The sequence below is a fragment of the Macrosteles quadrilineatus genome, unplaced genomic scaffold (assembly GCF_028750875.1).
Source record: "Macrosteles quadrilineatus isolate MER2022 unplaced genomic scaffold, UCM_ALF_1.0 Scaffold_8__2_contigs__length_117827958, whole genome shotgun sequence".
Taxonomy (NCBI): Eukaryota; Metazoa; Arthropoda; class Insecta; order Hemiptera; family Cicadellidae; genus Macrosteles; species Macrosteles quadrilineatus.
In genome coordinates, this window is record NW_026542601.1 from 44,254,751 (window position 1) to 44,282,419 (window position 27,669).

At 34.0% G+C, this 27,669-nt stretch overlaps 1 protein-coding gene across 4 annotated transcripts in view; it reads left to right on the plus strand.

Annotated features, from left to right (window-relative positions):
- Positions 1-27,669, plus strand: part of LOC129001311 (putative inorganic phosphate cotransporter) — a 73,717-nt gene that overhangs the window by 35,348 nt on the left and 10,700 nt on the right. For 2 of the 4 annotated variants that reach the window (XM_054428562.1, XM_054428564.1), the window contains exons 2-7: positions 20,186-20,388; positions 21,673-21,906; positions 22,327-22,414; positions 23,179-23,402; positions 23,959-24,111; positions 25,146-25,278. In XM_054428562.1, coding sequence (XP_054284537.1) covers positions 20,186-20,388; positions 21,673-21,906; positions 22,327-22,414; positions 23,179-23,402; positions 23,959-24,111; positions 25,146-25,278 — 1,035 coding nt within the window. Of the gene's footprint in view, positions 1-4,574; positions 4,709-11,321; positions 11,419-20,185; positions 20,389-21,672; positions 21,907-22,326; positions 22,415-23,178; positions 23,403-23,958; positions 24,112-25,145; positions 25,279-27,669 lie in introns of those variants that run through there. The other 2 variants (XM_054428563.1, XM_054428565.1) reach the window with 2 other exon arrangements.

A 27,669-nucleotide genomic window follows, 5' to 3' on the forward strand; every position in this document is an offset into this window, starting at 1 on the left:
AGACTACAATACAGCACGATACCGAAAATAAACATATCACCCTTAACCGGAAATGAAATATTTCGCGACTGATAGGATTCAAACCCACAAACCTCTGGGATCAAAAGCTCATACACAGACAAGAGACTACAACAAAACACCGAAAATCAACATATCATCCTTAACCGGAAATGAAAGTTTAATGACTGGTAGGATTTGAACCCGAAAACCTCTGGGGCCAAAGGTTCATATACAAACAGTTAAGTACAATACAACACCGAAAATCAACATATCACCCCAACCGGAAATGAGACATTTATTGACTGGTAAGATTCGAACCCGAAAACCTCTGGGATCAATAGTTCATATACAAACAGTTAAGTACAATACAACACCGAAAATCAACATATCACCCCAACCGGAAATGAGACATTTATTGACTGGTAAGATTCGAACCCGAAAACCTCTGGGATCAATAGTTCATATACAAACAGTTAAGTACAATACAACACCGAAAATCAACATATCACCCCAACAGGAAATGAGACATTTATTGACTGGTAAGATTCGAACCCGAAAACCTCTGGGATCAATAGCTTATACACAGCAAGTTACTAGAGAATAACATTATTCAGATTACACGTCATCACAAAAATACAAACCATCCATGAAATGTTAACATAGGTGTCTCTTAGCAGGAGTTGGCGGGAATGTGAGGTTAGTCACAAAAATAAAAAGTAAGGTTAGACCACGTGGGTAAAAGTGTGGTTAGACCACGTGGGTAAAAGTGTGGTTAGACCACGTGGGTAAAAGTATGGTTAGACCACGTGGGTACACCTAAAGTGAGGTTATACAACATGGGTGTTAGTATACCTAAGGTTAGATGCCGCCATCTTGGATTTGTCTTAAATCATTGGGTAGCCTACTTACAGGTGGCTACTTTTTCGAGCAAAAAACCAAATACCCACATATACAGTATAACCAATGTATATATAGCCAATGTTCTTGTCTATCAATGACTGTAAAATTGTCATTTACTATTCTGTATGACAGTTTTATTTGATAAAATTTTATTAGGCTATATTTATCATAAAATGGCCAATGCCTCGGCATAGGAATGGGGTTTATTATTTATGGAAATCTGTAAACAATAAAATTACAACATTTTTCAATGTCTCCGTAAGGGGAAAACGGGAATTTTTAATATAAAATCATTACATATACACGGGACAGTTTTGGAATTTTCTCCGTAACCATAAATTGTATAACAATGCTACAATATACAAAACTGTTAGCTTTAATTTCTATAGGATGGCTGTAATGAAAATTGGTAATTTTTGTGTTTAAGGGTAGGAACCCCTAAATAATTTTAAAAACCAAATTTTTAATACATTTTTAAACTTTATAACACTACGTTTCTATAACCGGATTTTCTGGTTTGCGAACTCAATCAAAAAATAAATAATTTTCTCGAAATGGAAACTTGTTGCATGAAGAAAACTGAATAATTTACTTTCAAACCCTGTCCTAAAAGTTTTAAAGATCTTAGTTAAATCTATCAAAATGGAAAATGCCTATTCAACTCCTCAATAGACGATCTATATTTGTGCAAAACTTCAAGTCACTTGGTCCATTAGTCAGCCTGCTGGAATGACAAACTTACATATAGACATATCATTTATGACACGATAGAATTTAACTAAGATTAATTTTATTAATGCTTAGAAAGTCCGCGTGCGTTGATAAAAAATATAATAAGGTAGTTTATTGTTATATTAAGTGTTAAGGTAAGGAAGGTGATAGCATGAATGTTAAAAGTTTGCTAGTAAAAATATTCTGAGCTTTGAATTGAATTTCAAACCTCCTACTAACAGGGGCCCAACGATTCTTTCCTCTGTAGGGCCAAAGAATACAAGTTCCCGTTGGGCCAATGTTGTCAAGGCGTTAAAGCTTCCACCCACCATTTACCGGCTATGACCTTTTACCAATGCATGATGCTAGACTCAAAATCTGTTATAATTTATTATTTTATTTATTTGTTTTAACTGGCCACACTACTTGAAAAGCGGCCAGTCAATTTCCAAACACTTTCAATATATGTAATAAGTTTGTACTCAATAGAAATAAATTCATTTATTCATAAAAAAAAATTGTTTTACATTTGAGATTTTTTTAGGGACTTATGTCCGTACAAGCCACAAGTAATGCTTATAATTCCGTTTCTTCCAGTTGAACAGCCGAAAACACTTAGGAGTTACTATCTAAAAGATACTACAAGGGTCTTCAACAGAGCCAAATTTGGGGCCATTAAACTATCGCTGGGTTATTTTTGAAATAGCTCCTTGTTACGTATTGAATGGGAAAATTATACATAGACTAAAATCCATAACATTTTAGTGATAATATTTCAAACAGACATTTTGACTTTTAATCTCAAAATTGTGACTGTTGATCAACTATTGATTATATTTTTTAACATTTAAAAAGTAGGTAGTAAAAGTAAGAGCTTTTCTTTTACTGTTTATTCACTACATCGAACCAAATCATGATCTACTATTTGAATTAAGCCTACAATTTACTTGTTTGATTCCAATAATTACCATTATACTAACACAACTATGAACTAAAATTGCCAGGTCAATATTAGCTATTGCAGTTAGTTTTAAGTAATAAATTCATTACTAAGAAAATATAGAACCAATTGACTTTGTAACGCCATATAAGGTTTTATGATTTAAAATTATAAGTTTGGAACTTGTTTAAATTTACCGGTTATTTAATGGAAGGCAGAATTTGGTTATTTAACAAAAGGAATTCAGTGTAAAACAAAATTAATAAAATTAGATATTTTATTTTTGGACAATTTTTTCTTCCCTTCCGTTTGATTAAGATGACTATTTCTTCCACACTGGCGCTATAATTGTCATATTACTTTCAATTTATTGTTGTACTTTAATGGTTAGGCTCATGTGAAGGATTGTAGAATATTTTTATTTCTTTGTTAAATGTGCGTTGAACAAACTTTACAATTACTGTTTTCAATGTCCGTAAAGTTTTTAAATAAGGATGCATTGGGAAAGAAGCTTAATGTTCAGCAACCCTAATCCAAAATATTTTGGTCTGTTCAATGGGGTACGGTACGTAGGGCGTAGGCCAACGTAAAAAGGTCAAAAATACTACCATTTTATCGATTTTTTAAATGTGTTTTTGTTCCAAAATGTATGTTACTCGTCATAAAGAAGATTCTGAATGAAAAAGAAATTACAAGATACACTAATGTTTAACTAATAGAAGCTTACTCGTTCTTTTGAAATATCAGCCCAACATTTTTAGATAACCTCATAGAATCTGCTACACAAGTTGGTAGTATCACATACAATGGCAGAGTTTTACATATTTTTTATATTATCAATGGCATGATTTCAGAATAAAAAAACTCACCACATTATTTTACAAAATAATGAATTTGCTTTGTTTTCACCACTTTACAAAAGTGTAACGTAAAACTATTTGACCATTTATAAACAAAACTAATTTTTACCACACTATGATGTTTTAAGCTGTTTTACAATTAAACGTCAATTGAACGCATAAAGCTAAGTTTGCTGTCCATGCTAGCTGTCATCGTCATTTGGGGGCCGAGCAGGTTTTTACATCCCTAGGGCCAAAAATCAACTTTATAATTATTTTCTTAAAACATTAATGTATATTAAATAAACAGTATCTATAAATTGCATTGCAATAGACTTGTTTTGTTGTCACCACTGCCTAGCAACTATTTATTATTATTTCTGCTGATACATGACCTTCACGTTTCTTCACATGACCTTAAAGTTTTAATTATGTTGTCTATAAAAGTGAGCATTTATTGTTTATTTTTTCTCTATTTTCTATAGTGTGGCGAAAAATAGTGTTCGTACTGTACCACAAGAAAGGGGTTTGCAGCTCTCGATCGTGTCAAGTCCTCGACTTCGTCTCGAACTCAAATATGATATAGAGCCGGCAAAACCTCATTTTTGGCCCTAGGTACGAAATATACTATTACAGATTTAGTCACTCGATCAGTTTCCATGTAAACAAATTAATAAAATATATTTTCATGAGCTTTTCGTGTTAACTTTGAGAGCCCTAGGGAAGGGCCATAAGGGAAAGGTGAGAACGACACAGCTATGACAGTTTCCCTTAGTTTCACGGCTCATTTCACTGATAAATACTGACGTAAATTAATGTGTAGCTCAAATTGAATATATATAGCCTATATAATATAGTTTTGTTACAGATAACAGCTGTTTCTTGAACCACAAATATCAATTAAAATTCCAATGATTAAGCACAGCTGGATTCAATTTGGAACCGTTTAAACCGACCTCTCTCAGTATGGAATCGGTGACATTCTGATTACAAACTATTTATAGATTAAAAACCAAATAGTCAATTTATAATGTACTTATATAAAAGTTGACATTGCTCGAAGGCGTTTAAGTACTGTATACCTCAAGGTAGTCTACTCGGCTCGATGCTGTTTTCAATGGCGCTTGTTCAAAATCGCATCGTGAACGGGTTTGTTCTCGACGAGCGCCAGTAGGTGTCGACGATCGGCCTAGGTCGGTCGTATCTTTGTTAGGTTCTTATCGGTTAGTCGGTTAGTCGGTCGACCAAAGTCGGTTGTCCATCTCCTACTCCATGGATATAGACACAAGCCACGACTTTGACAAGAGACTGAAAGGAGGTAGACAAAAATACTTGATTAGATTGTGTATTTCATTATTGTGGGTATTTTATCTTTAAAAATTAGTTTGATGGATTACAGAACATGTTTTATATTTTAAAATAATTTTCAATACTATATAAGGATTATTTATTTCACTTTTACATATATTGTTTTTGGAAGACCCAAGAGTCTAAGTCTAAAGAATGTAATAAATAACACTTGGACGTAGACATATTTCATTCTTGAATAAGGTGGATGCAATGGACATCTCAATCGTCAAAGACACATAGAGTAGACCAAAACATCACAAAAATTACGATTAAAAAGTTATCAATTGGTTAGCCTATTTATTATATTACTAGTAAACACGTTGCTCAAAATCGAGCAATTGCAAAGAAGTAAAGTAGTTATTTAAAAACAAATAAAAGTCATCATAATTTCCGATGAGTTTAAAGGACTTTGAATCGAAAAATAAATAACAGCAATTAAATTATACAGCTGATCAAAATTTAATTTTCATGTTCTTCATAAGGATAACATGGGAACTTTCAAAGCCACTGGGGCAGAGCCCAAGGGACTTTTTAAAAATTGTAAGGCCAATTTGCAAATCTACGCGACACGCTCTTTCCAATGAGACGTCAATGGATAAAATCGGTTAAGAAATGGCGGAGGAGATCAACCGACAAAGTTTCATGTAGCGTATTAATTATATAGAAACTTGGTATGATAAAACAGAAAGAACAAAGAAGTATCTCATAAAGATCATTGTTTGAAACCAAGACACCATTGTTATTTGAACGCCTATCAAAACATAATTACTTCAAATTCAATCGTTAGAATAAAAATAATCAGCTATTAGCATGTATTGTAAAAAGATTGTACAGAAGCGATTGATTTCCAACAATACACTCTTTAAAATGGCCACAATTAACGCTTAATTTAAGCGTAGGAATCAATGGAACTTAAAAATAATTATCTTGCACAATATATTATACTCGTAGTAAATGATATGACTGTTTCTGACTAATGACATAATAAGAAAATGAAAAACTGGAAAGTTTAGCAATGTAAACTAATATCATACACAACAATACGGGATAGCTAAAGAAACCACCCCTCCCAAAAAAACAAGGACTCTATCAGCTGGTATTTACACCTCTCCCACATTTCACTTCGAAACTTTTACTTCAATGACTGATAAATCAGAAAATGAACTACGTGAAGTACTTATCTATTTGAGAGAGCGAGAGTCTTCAAATACAAAAAGGGGTTTCCTAACTCATTAAATCTTTAAAATTGTTATTAAAAGGTTTTTTTACTGTTCATATTTTTAACTGTTTAGTTTATTTAAACTAATTTATAAATTAAAGATTCCCAGCGTTTGCAGAGGACTTGTCTGTGGTTCGTCCGCTGCATCTGTATACATTGTTTTGGTGAGAAGTTATAGCATCAAAAATTGCTTTGTGTAATAGTAGGTATTACGTGTGCATTTATAATGAACGCTTTATAAATATTTTTTATTTAGGACCTATAACAGTTACGGAATGCACTAATCTTTCTGATAAGGCAAATCAACAATGATAACTCTTATGACGAGGGTGTACCTTAAAGTTCCTTGTCATGATAAAAGATAAAGGCAAGATATATGTAGTTTATGTCATTAATGTAGGTAAAAATTATGATCGTAGACTAAATCGAAAGTTTATAGCAATCGGTTTTTATTCGACTAAACTAAAATTATAAAAAACTAATAGAGTCTTAACTAAACTAAGGCTAACCTAAACCATTACTAAAACTTATTAAATCCAATATATTTCATTTCCATCATAATTGCTGCAAAACTTGTGTTTTCACAATACATACATACATGCGTTTTGTTAAAGAATTGGCTGGATTCTATGAGTTGTAAAATTCGTTTACTGATTTTGCCAAAGAAAGTAGAAAGATAATAAAGTTGATAGTGTCATTATAAACGTTTATTTCATTTGTTATTGTGATTGGTGGAGTAATACATATTGCATGTAAATAACAGTGATAGATTTTCGTATAAATAAAAAAAACTGTATCAGCAATCTGATACATACTTTCTCCCATTAGCTTGTCAACAACCTTTATCATGGGTAAGTGATGGGAGTAACTATGATATTTTATGGGTAAACTCACAAAAGTGGCTATAACTTTTTAACAGCAATTTTTAAAGCGATGGGGCTATATACTGTTATTTAGAGTTGAAAGAACTAGTCTTTAACATGCTAAATTAAAATTAAAATTTGACGAACTTTTTTTTAATCAGATTAAAAACAAATTAATTGGTGTTTTATGGAGAAATAAAATAATAAACAATAACTTTTGAACTGTAATTTTTACAGTGATGGGGGTTGTATCGTTTTGTTGAAAGTTAAAAGAACTATAACACAACATTTTAATCAAAATCGTTCGGGACATCTATGACAAAATTAGATTTTCCATTATTTCATAGTAAAATCACGCTTATAATTCAAAATTTAAGCCCTTTGTGACTAAATATACTAGTCAATAAACCAATTGTTGTTTTCTTAAAATCATCCCACTATGACAGCGATTTCAACTCGGTCGAGTCTTTTGAACGGGTCTGGCTATTTTTATAACATATTGTACCATGATTTAGGTTTTAGATAGTTTCTTGCCACAGATCAAAGAGTAACCGATTTGTCTACATGATACGATTACTAGAGTGTTCTTGTTACTCTATGTACTTAGTACTATTCTCCTTGAACCATCAGTCAACGTGTGTTTGCTTTTTCTGCTTTTGCTATTTACACCTTTGCCTAAAGTGATTGACGAAGAAATAACTCCTATGCATGATTGTGATAGACGAAATTACCTACTTTTGTCATTTGAGGGATCTGTCAGTCTGGATTCTAGACTAAAGACTTCTATACAATCTGATAACGACGAATTAGCCTAATCAAACAAAATTGTATCATTTATAGAGATATATCTTATGGCTTACAGTGTAGCGAGATTCTCAATACATAGAAAAATTACATCTCCTTAATCCATTATGCTTTTAAATGCAAATCTGGCCTCCGAACCACAGGGTTGCGGCATTTCCAAAAAGCCATTTGCGATTGGTATGATTTGAACCTACAGTCTTCCATGACGAAAGCTCCGAGCTCCAACTTCTACAACATTCGCACCCCATCACACCAATATCAAATACAAATTATGAAAAGTTGCTTCGAAATCAAAATTAATTATTTGTAATTTATCTGCAGGTTTTCATAAAACAGAAAAATTGCGTCTTTTCTAATGGGGTCTGACATTGAAATTCTTCCGATCCAATTTAAGGTGATGTTAATTAGTAGCCTATGTATTACACATGCAATCAATATAAATTAATTGTTTACCTTAATATCGTGAGGGAAATAACCATACCTAATCTAAGAAGACACTAACCTAACCTCATTTGCAGGACAAATTTTAATTGTGGTGACCCTCATTTAAAAAATACCTAGGAAATATAATGAAAAGCTTGTCCATTCGTACAACTGTTTCAACCAGTGACCCGACACGAGACACGACCATGATATATTTCTCGTCATTCGTTGTACGTTAGGAATGTATGTAATTGTTGTACCAAGAAGGCAAGGCAAGTCTGCCTGACAACTGGTGGACAGTAAAACAAGAGACGACACTACGATACTTGCATTAAAACATCTTCCTGTCTCGAGGTACATTTAAAATATATATGTTTGTGTGAATTTTCTAACTTAACAGATTTTAAGACATTGTTTTTATTCTTATTAACATCATTCTTTAACCATAGTTTTCCAAATTTATAATTTTTATGCCATTAATATAATAACTACTTTGCATGATTTCCCTCATAGGATTATTTACCAAGGGTTACAATTCGATTCCAGACCCCTAAACTTACATGGAAAATGACTGCAGATATACCTTTAAAGCAAATATAGAAATAAACGGTATCAGCATTCTGACACATACTTTCTCCCATAAGTTTGTCAACAGCCTTTATTATGTGTAAGCGGTGAGAGTAAATATACGGAAATGGGATTAGTACAATTTTAATCAGAATTTAAAGGACTATAACGTACTAAATTTTTATCAAAATATTTCGGGCCATTTTTGTGAAAATCCGATTTTTCCGTTATTTTATAGGGGTTTTTATGGGAAAATAACATAATTTTCAATAACTTTTGAACCGTAATTTTTAATGAAATGGGATTTGTACAATTTTGTTTAGAATATAAAGGACTATAACATACTAAATTTTTATCAAAATCGTTCGGTCTTTGCCGTTTTTGGGAAAATCCTATTTTTCCGTTATTTTATGTTGTTTTATGGGAAAATCCCCATTAAAAATCAAAATTTCAAAAAAATTGAAAAAACTATCAAAATTGTAAGGACCATAATATATGTCAAATAAAAACCGAATTCTTTTCTAAAATCCTATTTTTCGTCATTTTATGGGGTTTTTATGGGAAAATAACATAATTTACCATAACTTTTGAACCGTAATTTTTAGAGAAATGGGATTTGTACAATTTTTTTCAGAATATAAAGGGCTACAACATACTAAATTTTTATCAAAATCGTTCGGGCCATTTTTGAGAAAATTCGATTTTTCCGGTTTCTTATGGGTTTTTATGGGAAAATCCCCGTTAAAAATCAAAATTTCAAAACGCTAAAACAACTGTCATCTTTAGACTCTGTAAAAGCATAAATAAAACCACTCCCTTTCTGTCTTGTGCACTGTAGAGGTCGTGTTTTGTTTACAATTTGTTTCTTGATGTCCCAGTAATTTAAAACCTCGTTTAACCAAATAAAACGATCTATTAACGCACAAATCATGGAATTAACCCTAAAATAATAGAAACAAAATTTCGTTGACACTAGCGATCAGTGTCAACGAACATGAACTAGACACGAAAAAAGAGAAAAAAGTCTACATATATTGGTTAGTCTATGGTGAAAGGTACTTTAAACAGAGGAAATATTTTGTCAACACCAGCGCACTTAGACGCAACTAAATATGAAAACTTTAAAACAGCCTCAGGAATTTTTAGAGATCAACTCAAAGTATCTAAATTCTACACTAATGATTACACACTTCTAAGTGCCTTATACATAAGAAAGCGTATTGCAATAAGATTTTGTCTTTTACGAGTTCGTAATTTCACTCTGTGGACTTACCAACTCAAGACATTACTGATTACTCTATGCATTCTCCGCAGTATTTTTAAACCTATTACAGTCTGCCTCAAGCAAGTTCATTTAATGACAGTACATAAGGAGAGGGGCGTGGTTCGACCTTCGCACAATCTGTAATTATTGCCAAAATGATTGCAGAAATAGCTAATCTGTTTGATAGAATTTATTTGAGATATAACGCAAGTAATCCAAACTAAATCTCTAATAGGAATACAACTATATTGCAGTTTCAATAAATAATCAAAGATTCGTAACAAAATACAACCAAACTTGTTTGTAAAACTATAGTGGGAAGCTTAAAGAAGAACTGGTTTTAACACTTAATTTTATTTTTACAATAGGGTGATTAACAACTTATTTTAGAAACCAGGCAGATTACAATCAGGCTCCAAGGCTACTCTTAAGACCGTTTGTGATGAACAAGGCAAAACATAAAGCTTGATATGATATTTTTATTGGAAACAGTCTTTTACTAGTGCACTCGCCATGTGTATCCAAAAAAGTAGTTCACGGTAGACACTTGAGAGTGTTTTCTACTATAATTTTCTAATAGATTTTCTACTAATCTTACATTTGACGCCTATAAGCCTTTCCAAGGTTTAAAACCTAACCCAGTAGTCATTGTCATGTTTTTAGTGAACGGTCTGTATTCATTGTCCTCGAATAATAATCTGCTCTTGGTTGAGAATCAAGAATCAAGAAGAATCAATAATCAAGAATTTATTCATTTCATTTACTATGTACATTCAAGAAAGAACTACAAAATATACTTTACGATTAACCTTAAACCACCAACAAAGGACTTTTTGAAGAAAAAATAAATATCTCTAGGGGTCATCGATGTGAGGTAGTTGAACGTTGAAATTTTCAAATTAATTAATTATGAACGTTCATTCACACCAAGAACCAAATCCAGTATAAATATCGGGCTCAGTTAGTATTTTTATTTTTATTTTTAATTTGCTTCCACGAGGGACGTTGTTTTACTAAATGTCTAAATGATACAATGAAAATAAATTAATTTTACAGACATATCGATTAACATCAGTTAATATGTTCCTTAATGTTTAGCACTTTGTTTGTTTCAAACCAATAAGCAAAAAAAATAATATGTTATTTTTTAGGCTGGGTTGAATGATGAAAATATAATTTTTAATTAAGATTCCTTTGTATACGTAGGTTTACACAGTTGGTCATAAGCTCATAAAAATTAGTAAATTGTTTCAACCGTTTTAAACTGTTTTATGTACGTAACAAAATTTAAGATGGAATTTATTAGCGGAAAACATATAAAAATTAAAAACGTAGAGTCAACGCTGATATTATATATCGTAAACGCTTGCATCTGTGTAAACAGCTACAAACGGAGTATGGTTAATACCACAGTAGTGGGATGGTGGGAACCTAACAGTGAGCTTTAGAGGTTAAGGTCCCAGATAAGTGTGTTTTATATGCAAATTTCTGCTTTTGGTGATTGATGCCTAATAGGACAACAATAAAGTTTTCAAAAGGTAATCTTTCACAACTTACTAGTAGCACAAGCCTCAAAACGAAAATAAATAGATACATTATATAGACTTGATATTAGTTATCTGAGTTCATACGTTTTTTTGCTCAAAGTGGTGTGCCATTACTGAAGGTATTGTATACACATCAGGAAAATATATCACAGATAGGCATTGCAGACACATACTATACCTTCATTTAAAAAGGTACAAATTTCTTTTTATTGCTGGGATAACCAAGAACAAGATATAAAGGGTGTCCCAATAAGAAAGCCGGATTTTAAATGTTAATAAACCATATATTTTCACGCTAAATTTACAATATGAAACATGAATCTTAAAGCATAGTATCTCCGATTAGTAATGTAATATTATGTCTCGTAAGTGCTGACTTACTTTTACCTGCTGACAAGCCCGACATCTCTTGACAAAGTTTTCCATCACTTTTTCACACACTTCCTGTTGAATTCCATTAATGGCACGAATAATTTCCTCCTTCAGGTCTTGGATTGTTTGAGGATTATTGGCGAAAACAAGCTACTTTAAATGTGACCAAAGAAAGTAGTCGCACGGTGTTAACTAGCACGATCTTGCTTAGATGAATGTGTGCGTCTTCGCTGAACAGCAAAGTTTTTGAAAACATGTCATTTTCATCTTGATTTCCAACCACCCAGTTTGCAAATTCAATCCGTTTTACGGGATCTCTTGGCTTGATCTCTTGTGTGAGTTGAATTTTGTAAGGGAAGATCTTTACAAGAATGCTTTGTACTGTGCTCCGAGCTAGGCCTAACTGTTGACTACGCCGACGAATCGATGTTCTTGCGTTGTCCTCTACACTATCATGTACAGCCTCAATATTTTCAAGGAAGCGTGAAGCGACCTGCCCGACTTCGAACTGGTCCCTTAATGTCCAAAACTGTGACAATTTCTTCGAACTTAGAAATACATCTCCGGACAGATGACTCATTTGGTGCAAAATCTCGGCAGAAAATAACGCGCAGCTTCCGCACCGTTTCAGCGAAGCATTCACGGTGCTTGTAGTGCACTTTAACTATGACCAAGCGAAATCAGCGATTTAGAACATTGAGACTGGGGGAACATCGAAGCCGTTGCCTTAGCTGAGCTAAAATACACATGAATAATTTGGTAATTTATTAGTTAAAAATCTACAAAAAAATAAAAAGCTAGATAATTTTTACATGCAGTACCGGTATATATGAAGCTCGTTTTCATCATAACATTCAAAATGTCAGGTGTGCACTTATTCATTACAAAATATTTAGTGAATTTGACCAGTTATATCAGGGGTGTTCAATCAGTAGCAATACAAATTCTATAATCTTTACTATTGAGTGGGAAGTGGGAAAATATAATAAATCGATATACACTACTTGAAACCATCCATATTTTGAATTTAAAAATAGCATTTTCTTAAAATTATATCACTGCTCCAGAAAACAGTTCAAACATTTTGTTGAGTAGTTTCAAAAATATTTAACAGAATCAGCAACGTATCGAGCATTTTTCTTCTCCGCGTTACCAGGTTGCATTATGCTATTATTATTGTCCTGAATGGTAATGATTGTCAACCTTGAACTACACTCTATAGAATGCCGCCTTGCCAATGCCACTAACAGCTTATCAAGGCTACAGCTGACTACAATCTTTTTTCTTATGCTTTAGCTCAGGTTAAGTTTTGTTTACAATATTTTAGCTACCACGCAGCTTGATAATAATGGAAATGGACTTACACAACACCCTTTTATATGTAGAGTGCCTCTTTTACTGATTAGGGTTATTCTACAACGATTTGTTATAGACGCTACGAATTAGTTACTATAGAATAATAGATTTCATTGTAGTACATCTGGAAATGTATATTCGTGGCAGATTTAAGATAACAAAACAAGGATAAGTTTTAATACAGAGTAACAGTGCTATGATGCACTGAAGTTTTTATTGTGGAGTTATTTTGGGAAAATACGTCAATGGCAAATGCATATTAATGTCTTGACACATTTTGCTGAAGTCACAGTTTTCTCTATGCTGTACAGTCTTTAGTATCTCTTTGCCTACCTAGTTAATGTATTAACACGTTTTCCCAACAGGCCCTCTGAATCCCCCCTGACCCCTCTGAATCTTGCAACTTTTAACTTAAGTACATATTTAATTAAAACAATTTTCCATCTTTCCACTTCTGAATAAAAAAAAACATCATTAGGCTTGTGTTATGCAATTATAAAAAATAAATTAATGCATTTTCTTATACTAGATAGTAAATATATTAATTATATAATCTTATAAACGGTATGAAAATCCATAAAATATGTGTTTTATAGTAAAACTTTCTAAAATCAATGGTGCGAAGTTTATTCACACGTACAAAGCTTTAAAGTGAGTGTTTTTGAGCTGTGAGTATTCTCTTCAACACTAAAGTATGAAATCTCAAACTGAATAAAAGTCTTTACAAAGTTAAATTCATGATTTTTTTATTATTCTCGAAATAATTTATCCAACCTTCAACAGACATTAAGGCAGATTTTTTTATCCATATATAAATCCCAAAGTACCCATGAACTTTTAAAAATACTAAAAGTAACACCCCCATAAACCATATACTTAAAATGTTCGTCATGACGAGAAACCTTGCGCAACACTATCCATTATTTCATAAATTGCCCTTTAAGGTCGTAATTCCTTTCTAAAGGGAACTTTCCATATACCTAATGTTAAAATACCTCAGCTGTACTTGTTAGTTTGTTATTCTTTCAATTTATTACATTATTAAAATCAGGTGTGATTATTTGTTTTCACCACACTATGATGTTTTTAGCTGTTTTTTTAATTGGTGACGGTGGCTGAAAGATACGTTTTGCTGGCCATGGCAGCTGTCATCGTCATTTGGGGACCGATCAGGTTTTTACATCCCTAGGGCCGCAAAATCAGCTGCCCGCTTACTTTCTTAAAACATGAATGCATATTGAATACACAATCAGTATCCATAGCATTGCAATAGAATTGTTTTATTGTCACCGCTGCCTAGCAACTATATTTAAAACTTATTAATATTTTTGCTGATTCCTCAAAACATTTCTTCACATATCCCTGTGTTTACTATCAGTGTGCATTATTATTGTGGTGAATAGTGGTAATAGGGTATAGTGTGGTGAAAAATAGCGTTCGTACCACGGACCAAAATGGCTTTGGCCCTTTGGTACGAAATATACTATTGTATTACTGCATTCTGTTTGGTTTATTTCAGCTTAGCTGAACCAATCAATAGTTTTATTAATACTTATGAAGTCAAACGGGGTGAAGCCCGTGGGTAAAAGCTAGTATGTTTAAAAATCAGTATTATATTTTTTATTTTCATTACGTAGGCCTAAACTTAAAATTTTAACTAAAACCTCAGATCCCAATCAATCAACCAATTAATTATTTAAGATGGAGACGCCGCTATGTGCGTATTTTAACCCAAATATGAGTGAAGGATGAATGGAGTTGAGTGGTGCGATAGTGACAAAAGGCCGACATGTTCCTTAGACACAGCTGTTAATCAATAGCCCATACAGCTAATTGCAACTAAGGGACCTACAGTTAATAGTGGAATCCGAACCACATTTTTCCCCTTGTAAATAACGAATTGGTCTAATTATCAGGATAGTACTGCGCATAGTCGTAGTACTCACTAGTGCGGACGTTAATCCACACCAGGGAGCATCGCATCCACAGTGTATGCCTATAAATATCCACAATTCGTTACCTCATAGCATCAGATGGATTACAGGACGCGCCACCCATCCCAGTCCCATGGATTAGTTAGTAAAATTATATTTCGTGCAATCATAAAAAAACCTTTTACACGTTAAAATAAACTGGGACTTGTTCCTGTGAATGATCAACATATATATGTAGTCATCTTTCCAGTAGCATTGGTTTTATACCATAGATTAAAGTATTAGTGTGTGTATATATATATATCTAAAGTCAATGCCAGTAGCTGTTGGACTAACAAACCCCTCCGTTCCCAGTTACATGATTACGTCTCAGAAGCGGAAATTCCACTGGTGCTGGCGCCAGCGATCAATTCGCCATAAAAGGGATCAAACATTGATCGAGGCCGTTGATCACTCCGTAGCACCGCTCCAGAGTGTTGTATGAAGAAAGCCGCCTGCCTTGTTATTATTGAATATTTATAAGACCGGCAAATCATGCTGCTCAACTATATATTGTCAATGTCCAGAGTTGGCAAGCCTTGCAGCCGTCAAGAATGGCGGGAAAACGTAGATTTCAAAATTATTGGACCATCGTCTTAGTGGGTTTTAAACATTTACTGTAACAAAATTATTTGGATTTTAGGATGGTTTGGTGATTTCTTAAAGCCAATTACTGTGAATTTTTTTTAGATTTAATGAGACAGTTAATAAACCCATAGCAATAGATCAAAAATATGGTAGGGAAAACATAATACAAAAACCAGTTTGAATGCTACACAGTGATCCAAACCTTGTGAAATAATCAGTGGAGCTGATAAAATTTCTATGCAAGAGATGTCAAACAGAAAGAAAATACAATAGTAATAAAGTTGGTGAGTTTTAAAAATGGGAAATCCCCCTCCCCCCCATAAAACCCTGTTTACACTGTCCAACCAAGCTGGTGCACAAACTCGTTTGAACATAGGTTTACACTTTAGTACCAATTTCCATCATAATCAGATGATTTTTACTCTAGTTATCGTGCTTACGGACACACACATGTATATGAATTTAATCTGATGTTGTTTTTGGACCCTGGGAACATCAAAATGAAAAAGTAAATTGGTCCAGAGGGTCTAGGTCTGACCATGAGACCTATGGTAATAGCTTATTTTCTACATGGAAAATTTGCTTAAAGTAGCCCAATAGTCGAATAGTCAATTGTTTTTTAAACTGTGTCTATATACTCTAATCGAAATGTAAAATTCACTAAAGGCTGTTAGTGGAGATATTTCTTCCAATACAGCAAAAGTACTTCCTAGGCCGGGGCCACACTCATCTTATCTCGCTGTATTTTTTCCACGGGCGTTACCCGTGGGTTTGAGAGATACATTACGGTATATGGGGCAGGCCACACTAGAGTAAAAACGTCCGTGAACGCGTTTGTCAGTCTCGCTGGTTTTACCAGCGAGACTGACAAACGGAATTGCACGTGTATTCTCTACTAACATCCCACGGGCGTTGCACGTAAAACTAGTCGCGGGGCATTGCGGCTTATGGGAGTGAACACACTCATCCTATCTCGCTGAATTTTTTCCACGGACGTTTCTAGTTTTAACCTGTCTACTGTGCAGTGAGCGTGGAGGGGGGGGAAGCCGGAACACGGACACGGACGATTTTTATTGCCAGTGTGGCATGCTCTATCAGTCTCGCTGGTTTGCCCGAAAAACCTATCTCGTAAGACGAGTGTGGCCACGGTCAAAGTGTTCCACGTGCGTCGCACGTGAAAACGGAAAAAACAGTCTCGCTGGTTGAAAATTACAAGTGTGGCCCCGACCTAACAACAACTACAGTATTAAACCGTTTTCTGAAGAGGCAATAACCTCGTAAAGATAATAAAGATTACTTGAATGTCGTAAAACAAATTCTTAATAACCGTGCTGTTAATGACTTGGAAATAAGCCAAGCAAGCAAGGCAATACAGTATATTAAACTCACCTTGCAATAATAATTACAGACTTCCAGACACTTGTTCTATAATTCATTACCATAATTGCACCTTTCGCTTCATTCAAGAATGTACATAAATATCTTGACTGCATACGGAGTGAATTAAAAATGGTTGTGACTTAGTATTAAATGCCAAGAATCAAAAACACATAAATAAAGAAAAACGCTTTTCTGCCTCATGTAATAAAAGGATATGACCTATGATAAACTTTAGAGTGCAAAAAGCTACCTATGACACTGACACACAGTCTAGGTGTATACTCATCAATGTTCTCATATGATTGAAGGACAAGTGTAGAGTTAAAGAGATGATAGATTTGTTAATAAATAAAATCAGCTGATAATTAGCCTAGGACTAAAAAAATCTGTGATCTCTTGATCTGGGTTTAATTTTGAACTGTAAAAAGCCACTGACTTTTCACAGAAATAGAACCGACAACATTCTGTACCTTACGAACATTATAAATTCTTTTTTATCCAAGCTCTAGCCCAGGATTGTTTTTACATTATTGGCCTGAAATAATGTAAAAAACATCCTAGGCTAGATCTTAGATAAAATACCCCCGCCGCAGCAAACCTGCCGACTAAGCGAATTTCCATTTGTCTGAATTGATTTTCAGTTAAATATATTTTAATAACATTAGGTTTAACGAGTACCTAGGTTTGCTGCTACAAGGAAACTAATAAAGTATGTTTTTGAGTAAAATATTGATAGCTTAGTACAAAATAAATAAATTTGCCAAGTTTGATCAAAATATATCCATAAACAAGCAAACTACAACATTTGACAATATTCTCCATAAGAATAACATGGGAATTTTAAATTTACAATTTTTTTAATTTTCTCCGTTACTAATAATCGAACAAAAATACTTTTACATACTAAATTATTTGTTTTTTTAAGCTCTTTAAAAACTTCTAAAGAGAAATTGGGAAATTTTGTGTTTTGAGGGTCAAAAGTGAGAAAAACCAATTTTTACCCCATAAAACCCCCCGTAAAGCCCCGTTCCCATGGTCCGATCGTGCTGGTTCGCGAACTCATTCAAGTTTATCCCGCTTTACACCTTTAAACCAAATTTCATCAAAATCGGACAAAAATTACTCAAGTTATCGCGTTCACGGACGTATATGTATATAAGTCTATATATATATACATAAAAATTTGAACGAATAGTGTTTTTGGCCTCTGGGGGACATCAAAATGAAAAAGTAAATCGGTCCCAGGTCTAGGTCTTACCGTGCCACCTACGGTAATAGCTACTTCCCTATAGGGAAATTCGCTAAAATCATTCATAATGCTCGTAAGGTACAGAAGGTTGTCGGTTCTATCTCTGTGAAAAGTCAGTAGCTTTTTAAAGTGATAATGCCGCAACATCGAGGTTGTGGCATTATCACTTTAGCCTGATCCATTGGTCATTTGGCGAGATTTGAACCTGGGACCGAAATACCGTCATCTATCAGGACTATCAGCTCGATCTCCTATAAATGCAATACAGTACTTACAATCCTATCCCTTGTTAATAATTTTCTTAACAAGGGAAGGTAGGAAAAGCAAGATAGAAAAACCAGTTTGAATGCTACACAGTGAAACAAACATTGTGAAATAATCAGTGGGGGTGATACAATTTATATGCAAGAGATGTCAAACAAACAGAAAATATAATAGTAACAAGTTTTATTAAAGAGAGTTTAAGTTTTCCCAGTTTTTACCTGAAAAGGGTTATTATAGCTATATATTTCTGTTACTTCCCATTGTCACAATTATGATATCACCGTATTAGGATAGAAAATAGACAAGACTGGAAAGTTTCAGTCAAACTATTTATCTGTTTTATAAGCAAGTTTCGTTGTAGTTTCAATTACACACTTAAAAAATAAGAATACCCTCGCCACCTACAGCAAACCTGCTGACTAAGCGAATATCCATTGGTCTGAATTGATTTTCGATTAAATCTATTTAAATAACATTAGGTTTAACGAGTACCTAGGTTTGCTGCTACAAGGAAACTAATAAAGTGTGTTTTTGGTAAAATATTAATATCTTAGTATAAAATAAATAAATTTGCCAAGTTTGATCAATATTGACACATATTTTACACAAACTAACAAACAGTACATACCACATCTTATGTATGTATTACGACATTTAGCCAAATATTTTGGAATATTCTACAGGAAAGTGATATCTATTTGTTTTTTTTTTTTACTGTGAACTTGTTCATTTAAGTAAACAATGACAACATAAATATTACATGATAGGCGTATGTGAATAATTATCATATATATTTTATTTAAGATATATTATATCAATAAACAAGCAACCTACAACATTTTATAATATTCTCCCTAAGAATAACATAGAAATTTTAAATTTAAATTTTTTGAATTTTCTCCGTTACCAATAACCGTACAAAAACACTTTGATATACTAATTTATTTGTTTTTTTAAGCTCTTTAAAAAAGTCTAGAGAGAAATCGGGAAATCTTGTGTTTTGAGGGTCAAAAATGAGAAAGACCAATTTTTACCCCACGTAAAAGACGTAAAACCCTGTTCCCATGGTCCGATCATGCTGGTTCGCAAACTCATTCAAGTTCATCCCGCTTTACACCTTCAATCCGAATTTCATCAAAATCGGACAAAAATTACTCAAGTTATGGCGTTCACGGACAATATACATATACTTGGTAATAGCTACTTCCCTATAGGGAAATTCACTAAAACCAATTGAAAAACTATTAGGTGAGCCAAGTTTTTGGCATGCAGGTGAGATAAGCCAAACGACACTGAGGGGATAAAATTAGGTACCAAAAGATGTAAATGATAAAAAACTTTTACATTGTTGTAAACTACACTTCCATAATAAAACTCTTGTCCAGTCTTTACATCAATAAAATATTCATATACAAAGGGGTCTGAAAAAGACGTTTGCTTTGGAACCCCAAACCTAATAGAAATACGATCACCTCTGAAATAAATTTTCTTAGGCCAAAGATATAGCAAATGCAGAAACCATTTTCAAAACAAAAACAATTGAGTTACCTACCACTGATGATCGCTTCTGTTTCAGGATGTATGCCCCAACGCTACGTATTCGGACTCATGGGGTTCCTCGCTGTGGCCAACGCCTACGCGATGAGGAGCGTTTTAAGCGTCGCCATCACAGAGATGGTTGTAGTGCATCATGGGAAACTGGGTCAACACGTTCTCATACCCGACCCAAACGCTTGTCCGATACAAAACTCCTCAACTAAACCTCATCATTACAACCCAGTGAGTAATCTTACAATCTCATTCTCAACATGTAGAATCTTTACTCACTGGATTGATAATAAACGTGTGTCTCCATAACTATAAACTATCATAAACTCAGTGTTTAATTTATATTGACTTGAGTCTACATTTTTCAAACAAGTTTTTGAAAAAAGTTGCTCTAGATGTTAGCCATCGAAATTCCATGAACTATATATTTCTGTGAGTTGAACAAGTTATTCAACAGATTTAAACCTCTTTTAGATAAGACTTAAATTCTTAGTTCTTTAAAAAGAGCAACATTATAGTCTCGTCCCTTTCTGTATGTGCTGTATGTGATTGTTTTTATCTAATTTAGTTGTGAGTTGTGAGGTCATTTTTCTATTTATGTAGCATGTAAGGTGCCAGCCTACTAGAACCACTTCTGGAACCTATTACTGTAACTCAGCTAGTTTAAAATATTCCACAAAATGAGTTACTATACTTTAATACTTTTAACAATGATAGTAGTTGTCAAAGAGTTATGGAGTATTATTATTCAATCATTATTAAATTACAAAAGTTTTATAACCTTATTTTTACAAAAATCTTTGGTTTTTTCTCTGCCATGCTAACTACCCTTTTAACCTCTGGCGTACCTGGGTCTGGGCCCACCGTTCAGAGTGAAAAGAGAACTTTTCAGTTCTCTGAACTAAAGCAGCTCTGATCAAGGAGGTTCCACTAGCCATTTGTTGGAGTAATCTTCTCTCGATGTATGATAATAAATGCTTATATACTTTCTTTTTCTTCAACAAAGTTTTTGTGTACAGAGTCTTTCCAATATCATGATAAAATTTTTGCAAATCCATTCCAAGACTGGACAATTTTCTAAAATACATAAGCCCACTATGGGCATTTAGTCCGGTTGACTTTTTTTAATACGGCTTGATAAATGTACGTACGTGTAAAAAACAAATAGATATATCACTTTCCTGTAGAATATTCCAAAATATTTGGCAAAATGTCGTAATACATACATAAGATATGGTATGTACTGTTTGTTAGTTTGTGTAAAATATGTGTCAATAATATATCAACGTATATGTTTGCTTACTTAAAATATATGTCAATATTAGATCAACGTATGTTTGTTAGTGTAAAATGTACGTACATTTTGTGTACTTGTTCATTTACGTAAACAATGACAACATAAAGATTACATGATATGCGTATGTGAATATTATCAAAATCAAATTCATTAGCATTTGGAAAAATGTCACTTTTGAGCTACTGGTACCAATGCTCTTTACAGCAATGCATTTTCAGGAAAACGAATTTGACTGGGATGAGAAGACTCAGGGATACATTCTCTCTGCCTTCTTCTGGGGCTATGTCCTCACCCACATTCCCGGAGGACTTCTTGCCGAGAGATTTGGTGGGAAGCAGACCCTCGGGCTGGGGATTCTCAGCACTTCAATTTTGACGATCCTGACTCCGTTTGCCGCCCGAGCAGGGCCGAGGTGGCTCATAACCACAAGATTTGTCGAAGGTCTTGGAGAGGTTAGTATTCAACAATGTTCCAAGAGTTTGACAGTCTCCCTAGATAACGTGTGATCCTCATAGAACTCTGAACTCTGTGGTTAAAAAATGCTTTTAAAAGAAAGAAAAATGTGTTTTCCATTAGTTTTTTGTTTTATACACAATCTAAAGTTCTGTCCCTATATGGTTAGGTACCAGATTTTTGCACTGATTTAGTATTGGCTTTATGAATATTAATAAAACACTAAGGAAAGTATTACGGGAAGAGGAGGGCTTAAGCTTTTCAGGTGATACCTTGTTTAATAACCCTGATATAAATCATCTTAGAAGTTAGGAATAATCAAAAATAATTTCCAAAAATAAAATATTTGTATCTAAAGATTTTACTACACTAGGTGATATATTATCATGTTTAAAAATAAAAATCGCCTTATCTTGCAGGGCACCACGTTCCCAGCACTAAACGTTCTACTGGCTCAATGGGTACCTCCCATGGAAAGAGGGAAATTGGGTGCTTTGGTGTTTGCAGGTGAAATTAAATTTTATAATAATTTAGCTTTACTCATGCTTAAAAACTACATAAAAATGTAAAATTGAAAAGAGTGGATTTTAAAACCTACTGGAAAATTTACAATACCGATCCCATTGATCATAGAATCTGTATTTGTAGAATTTATTTGTGGACACAGTATTTTTGTTGCTTTATTTGAGTAGTATTGCCAGGAGTCAGTATACAATAAGATTTTTTGAGAGGAGGGGCTAAATGTTGTGGGCTAAATGCAGAGGGTAAATTTGTACAAGATTGTTTTTGAAATATCGTTTTTAAAGGGTTGAATAAACATTTTGTACCACCTCAGATGAATAGTACAATTTTTTTCTGATTTTTTACCATTTCAAATGGAAAACTCTCTTTATACATGACCATAACTGATTCTTGTGTGATTTTTTGGGAGGATAACCCAATTGTATTATTACAGCTACATGCATTAGCTGCTAACCCAATTTTTCTAACAGTTTTACCTAACACCTAAAAGTTGATTGGTTTTTTATGTAATGTAGTTACAAACTATTTATCAAGAACAAATAAAACTAAAATTGTATAATCTAATGTGAATCGTAACATTGGTTTTAATAATCAATTTATTTTAATCAACAAAAATAATTTTAAATTTCCACAGGCTAGCTATCCAAGCTTCTTCTTTGGCTACTTGCATTTCACCACTATCTCTAACATAAATACCCACATTATCCACATAGTATCCAGATAACATCCATATGATGTCCACATTTCAGGTAACCAGATCGGAACTGTGGTGTCCAGCACTCTTACCGGCGTCATGCTACAACATTGGGACGGAGATTGGCCTTTTGTCTTCTACTTGTTTGGTGTCCTCGGGGTCGTGTGGTACGTCGTGTTCTGCTTCCTTTGCTACAACGACCCTGCGTCTCACCCTTACATCTCTACCGAGGAGCGGGAATACCTGTCGGAGACTATTGGCTGCCTCAAGCGTAGAGAGGTAGGTTGAATAAGAGAATGCATGTTAAAAATATCCCCGCCATAGCAAACCTGCAGACTTTAAGTGACATATTTTGACTGACTGGATATTTACTTACATATTTCCTTAAATTTGTCGGATTCATTTCCTTTTTAAATAACATTAGGTTAAATTAGTACAGTTTGCTGATACAAGGAAGATAATAAAGGTGTGTTTTTAGTGAATATGTATAGCTTATATTGAAGTAAGTAAGTTTGCCAAATTTGATCAGAATACAGTATATCCATAAACAAGCAAACTGCACCAGTTTATACTTATATTCTCCATAAGTATAATGTAGGAATTTAAAATTTATAATTTTATGGAACTTTCTCCGTAACCATTAGGTCCACAACTAAGCCATAGTATGATGTTTGTTATGGTGGTCAAAAATGTGAAAAAACAATTTTATCCTATTAAACACCCCATAGAACCTTGTTCCCATGGTTTGATCATGATGATTCTCCAACTTGTTTGAATGATTGTAGGTTTACACCTTCCACATTTTCCTAATCACTGTACTTGTGTTATTTTTCAGAACCTGGCTCCTACCCCCTGGAAGGCGATGGCTCTATCAATCCCTCTCTGGGGCCTGATCATCGGCCAGATTGGACATGACTGGGCTCTGTTCACCATCCAAACAGATCTGCCAAAGTACATGAAGAGCGTAATGCATTTTACCGTTGCTCAGGTAAGCCCAATTGATTTGTGGTTTAGAATTTTTTTTTTATCAGCCCTTAAACTTAAAAATCTGTATGTTAAAAAAACTAACAAAAAATTTGTGTGATAGGAAAAGTCTGCCACTATTTCTCTAATACTTTTAAATTTACTTGGACTCAATGCTGATACTTAGGATTTATAGCACTTAAAGATGTTTAGTTGTGTCACTTAGGAATTCAAACTTACCAAAATTCTGCATTTGTTTATTTTTTTGTAAAGTTTGCAATAGTGCTCCTCTTTTAGATTTGGAGCTTTGGGCTTATATATCAAGCTAAGCACATGGATGGAATTGGTTAAGTATAAGAGAAGTGTCGAAAATATACTATATTAAAATATACTAATGGTACAGCGTTAAAAGAATATTAGTGAGTTGATGGCTCAGTTGGTAAGCCACGGACTTTTTGGTCCCAAGGCAGCGATGTTGTGGGTTCGGATCCTGGTTCCTACCACAAAAATTTTTTATATCAGTACAGTTCACCCTTGTACTATACCGGCTCATCCCCTGATTTGCTGGATACGTTTCACCGTAGGCAAATAGAATAAATATAGACCAGCAGCAGTGCTGGAAAACAAACTAACCGGAACTAATAAAAAAAAAACTATTTAAAAATGCCCAAAGATAATAATAATTGCAATGCCCATTGGGATTGCATATGTTCCGGCGCTCACCGCTAGGAGTGTCGTGTAGTTACAGCCCACACTGCTGCAGGGTCTGCTGGTAGCATACGGCTCCTGCGCTCCTCAACTGCAGCGGTGTGCACGGTAATTACAACGGCCCTCCTAGTGGTGGGTGCCGGAACTTTCCTTTGACAGTCTATATTTACTCTATTTGTCTACGGTCTCATGCACGCTCGCACAGGCCTCTGTGGCCCATATGCAAATGCAAGGTAAAATAGGCCACCAACCTCTTTAAAAATATTATACCAATGATTATATTTTATTTATATTTATTTGTGAATGTTATGTTTTTTGTTCCCATTCTTCAAATTTTTTTTAATTTTTCAGAATGGCTTCCTCTCTTCTCTTCCCTTCCTGGTCATGTGGTTCACTGCTCTCTTCTCTGGCTGGCTTTGCGATTTCCTCTTAGCTAGAAACATCATAAGTGTCACAATCTGCAGGAAAACTTTCACAACCATCGGTAAAAAAAACTTGTTTTGCAAAGTGAGAATAATTGCCCTCGATTAAATAAAGAGGATAGCAGCTAGCTTACCTTAGAAAAAGTGCTCTTCCTTCCTCTTTCTTTACACTTGATTAAGTCTCCCAGGGGAAGAAATATTTTGTTTTAAGTGTCTCCTGTGTGTTATATGGCCTTCCTACACTTCTTCTGTAGGCTAGCTGCTATCCTCTTCATTCCACAATAAAAATCCTGGCATCGAGCCTTTCATAGAAAATAATAAAATAAATAGCTTTAGTCAACATAAACAATTATACATACATGTATATTGTATACAAATACAACCATAAAAACTTGGAACACTTCTTTAACAGTACTATTATTTATGGATCCAGCTGATGATACGGTTAATAACGGTTGTTATTGTTTTTTGCTCTCCCTATTTTTACTTTTTAAAATAATTTTGATTTTCTTTTGAAGTGTTTCTTTTCTATTTTTAGTTACTTTTTGTGTGTTTCTTTCGGACTTTCAATAAATTTCATATAAGTTAACACATTAAATGAACGGGACGAACCCTGTCTTGAAACCTCAAATTCTAACCTATCGTGAAGACCATAGCTACGCATCAACAAGTCAAAATATCTCTACAGTCAACAATGGTAAGCATCATATTTTAGACGACTCATCGGCACCACCAAACAAAATTTTCCTCCCAAATTCATCACACCAATTAGAAGTTAGCACAATGGAACTAGAAAACAACCAAGAAGGTGAATCAAGCGAATTTCAACTAGTATCCAATAAGAAAGCTAAATCATCATCTTCCAACTTCCAACACACTACGAAGCGATACAAAACAGTAATACAAAACAGGTTTAGTCCTTTAGCATCCACTACCGACAATGACGAAACTGACGAATCTCCTAACTCTTCTGATAAATCTCGCATTCCACCCATTTTTCTTCATGACTCGAACAATTATCAAGCTTTGATCGCAGATCTTGACAAAGTCTTAACGCAAAATTATTTGACCGTGAACAAAGGTAGTACCATCAAAATAAATGTGTCTTCATCCGATGACTTCCGTGCACTAACAGCACATTTTGACAATTTAAAAGTACAATATCACTCTTTTTGTTCTCCTGAAAACAAACGTCTCTCTGTCATAATGCGGAACGTCCCAATCTCCCTTTCTGACGAAGAAATTAACACAGAACTTAAACGAATGAATCTGCCAGTTCTTAAAGTTACTAGACTATACAACAAATATAAATATCCAATACCTCTTTGTGCCATCGAGCTCGAGGACTCCGACTCTGGCAATGACATTTTTGGCCTTGAATTTATTTTCCATTCAAAAATTCAGATTGAACTAAAGCGAAAGTCTAAAGCCATCCCTCAGTGTATTCGCTGTCAACGCTATGGACATACTAAAAACTATTGCAAACTTGATCCCCGTTGTGTTAAATGTACAGGAAACCATTTATTTTCAGATTGTCCTAAAAAGAGAGAAGATCCAGTCCAGTGTGTTAACTGTAATGAGTCGCATACAGCTAATTATCGTGGTTGCCCTTACTACCTCAGCCTTAAGACACGAGCAATCAGCAAAAGAAATCAACCAACAACTAATCAAACGGAAATCAGCCATAATCAAGTTCAATACAACTCAAGTCATGGTTTTTTCCTTCCACCATGAACTCAAGTAGTACTCATTTTCCTGCTTTGTCAACCAAAAACCGCAATCCTCCAGCAAGTTCTCAAAGCGAAAACTTTGCTACCCCACACAAAACTTATGCCAATGTTACAAACGGATCGAAACATAAACGTACTGAAACACAAACTCCCCATCCTGAACCTGAAAACTCAGAACACGACTCTCTTCACCCTATTTTAAAATCACTATTATCTCTAGTTAAACCTTACCTCCCTCAAATTAAATTGTTCATCTCTCAGTTAGTAACATCTATTTTCCAGAATGGATTATAATTTACACCCAGTGAATAACTTAAAAATACTTAATTGGAATGCGAATGGTTTAAAGGAAAAGCGTTCTTCATTTATTGTTTTTCTAGCTCAAAATAAAATTGACATTGCTTGTATCACAGAAACCCATCTGATATCAACGGAAAAATTTAAAATTCCAGGTTATCTCGTTTACAGATCAGACAGGGATGCGCCTAGAGCGTCTGGCGGAGTTGCCATTGCGGTTAAAAGAAACATTTCTCATCACTCATTGTATCTACCTCACATGAATAACCTAGAAATTACAGCCATAAAAATAAGTAAAATAAAAATAACAACGATGATATTATTTTATATTCTGCTTATCATGCTCCACGGTACAAGTTTTCAAAAACGTACATTGAAAACCTCTTTCCAGATAATACTCCTACTATTTTACTAGGCGATCTAAAC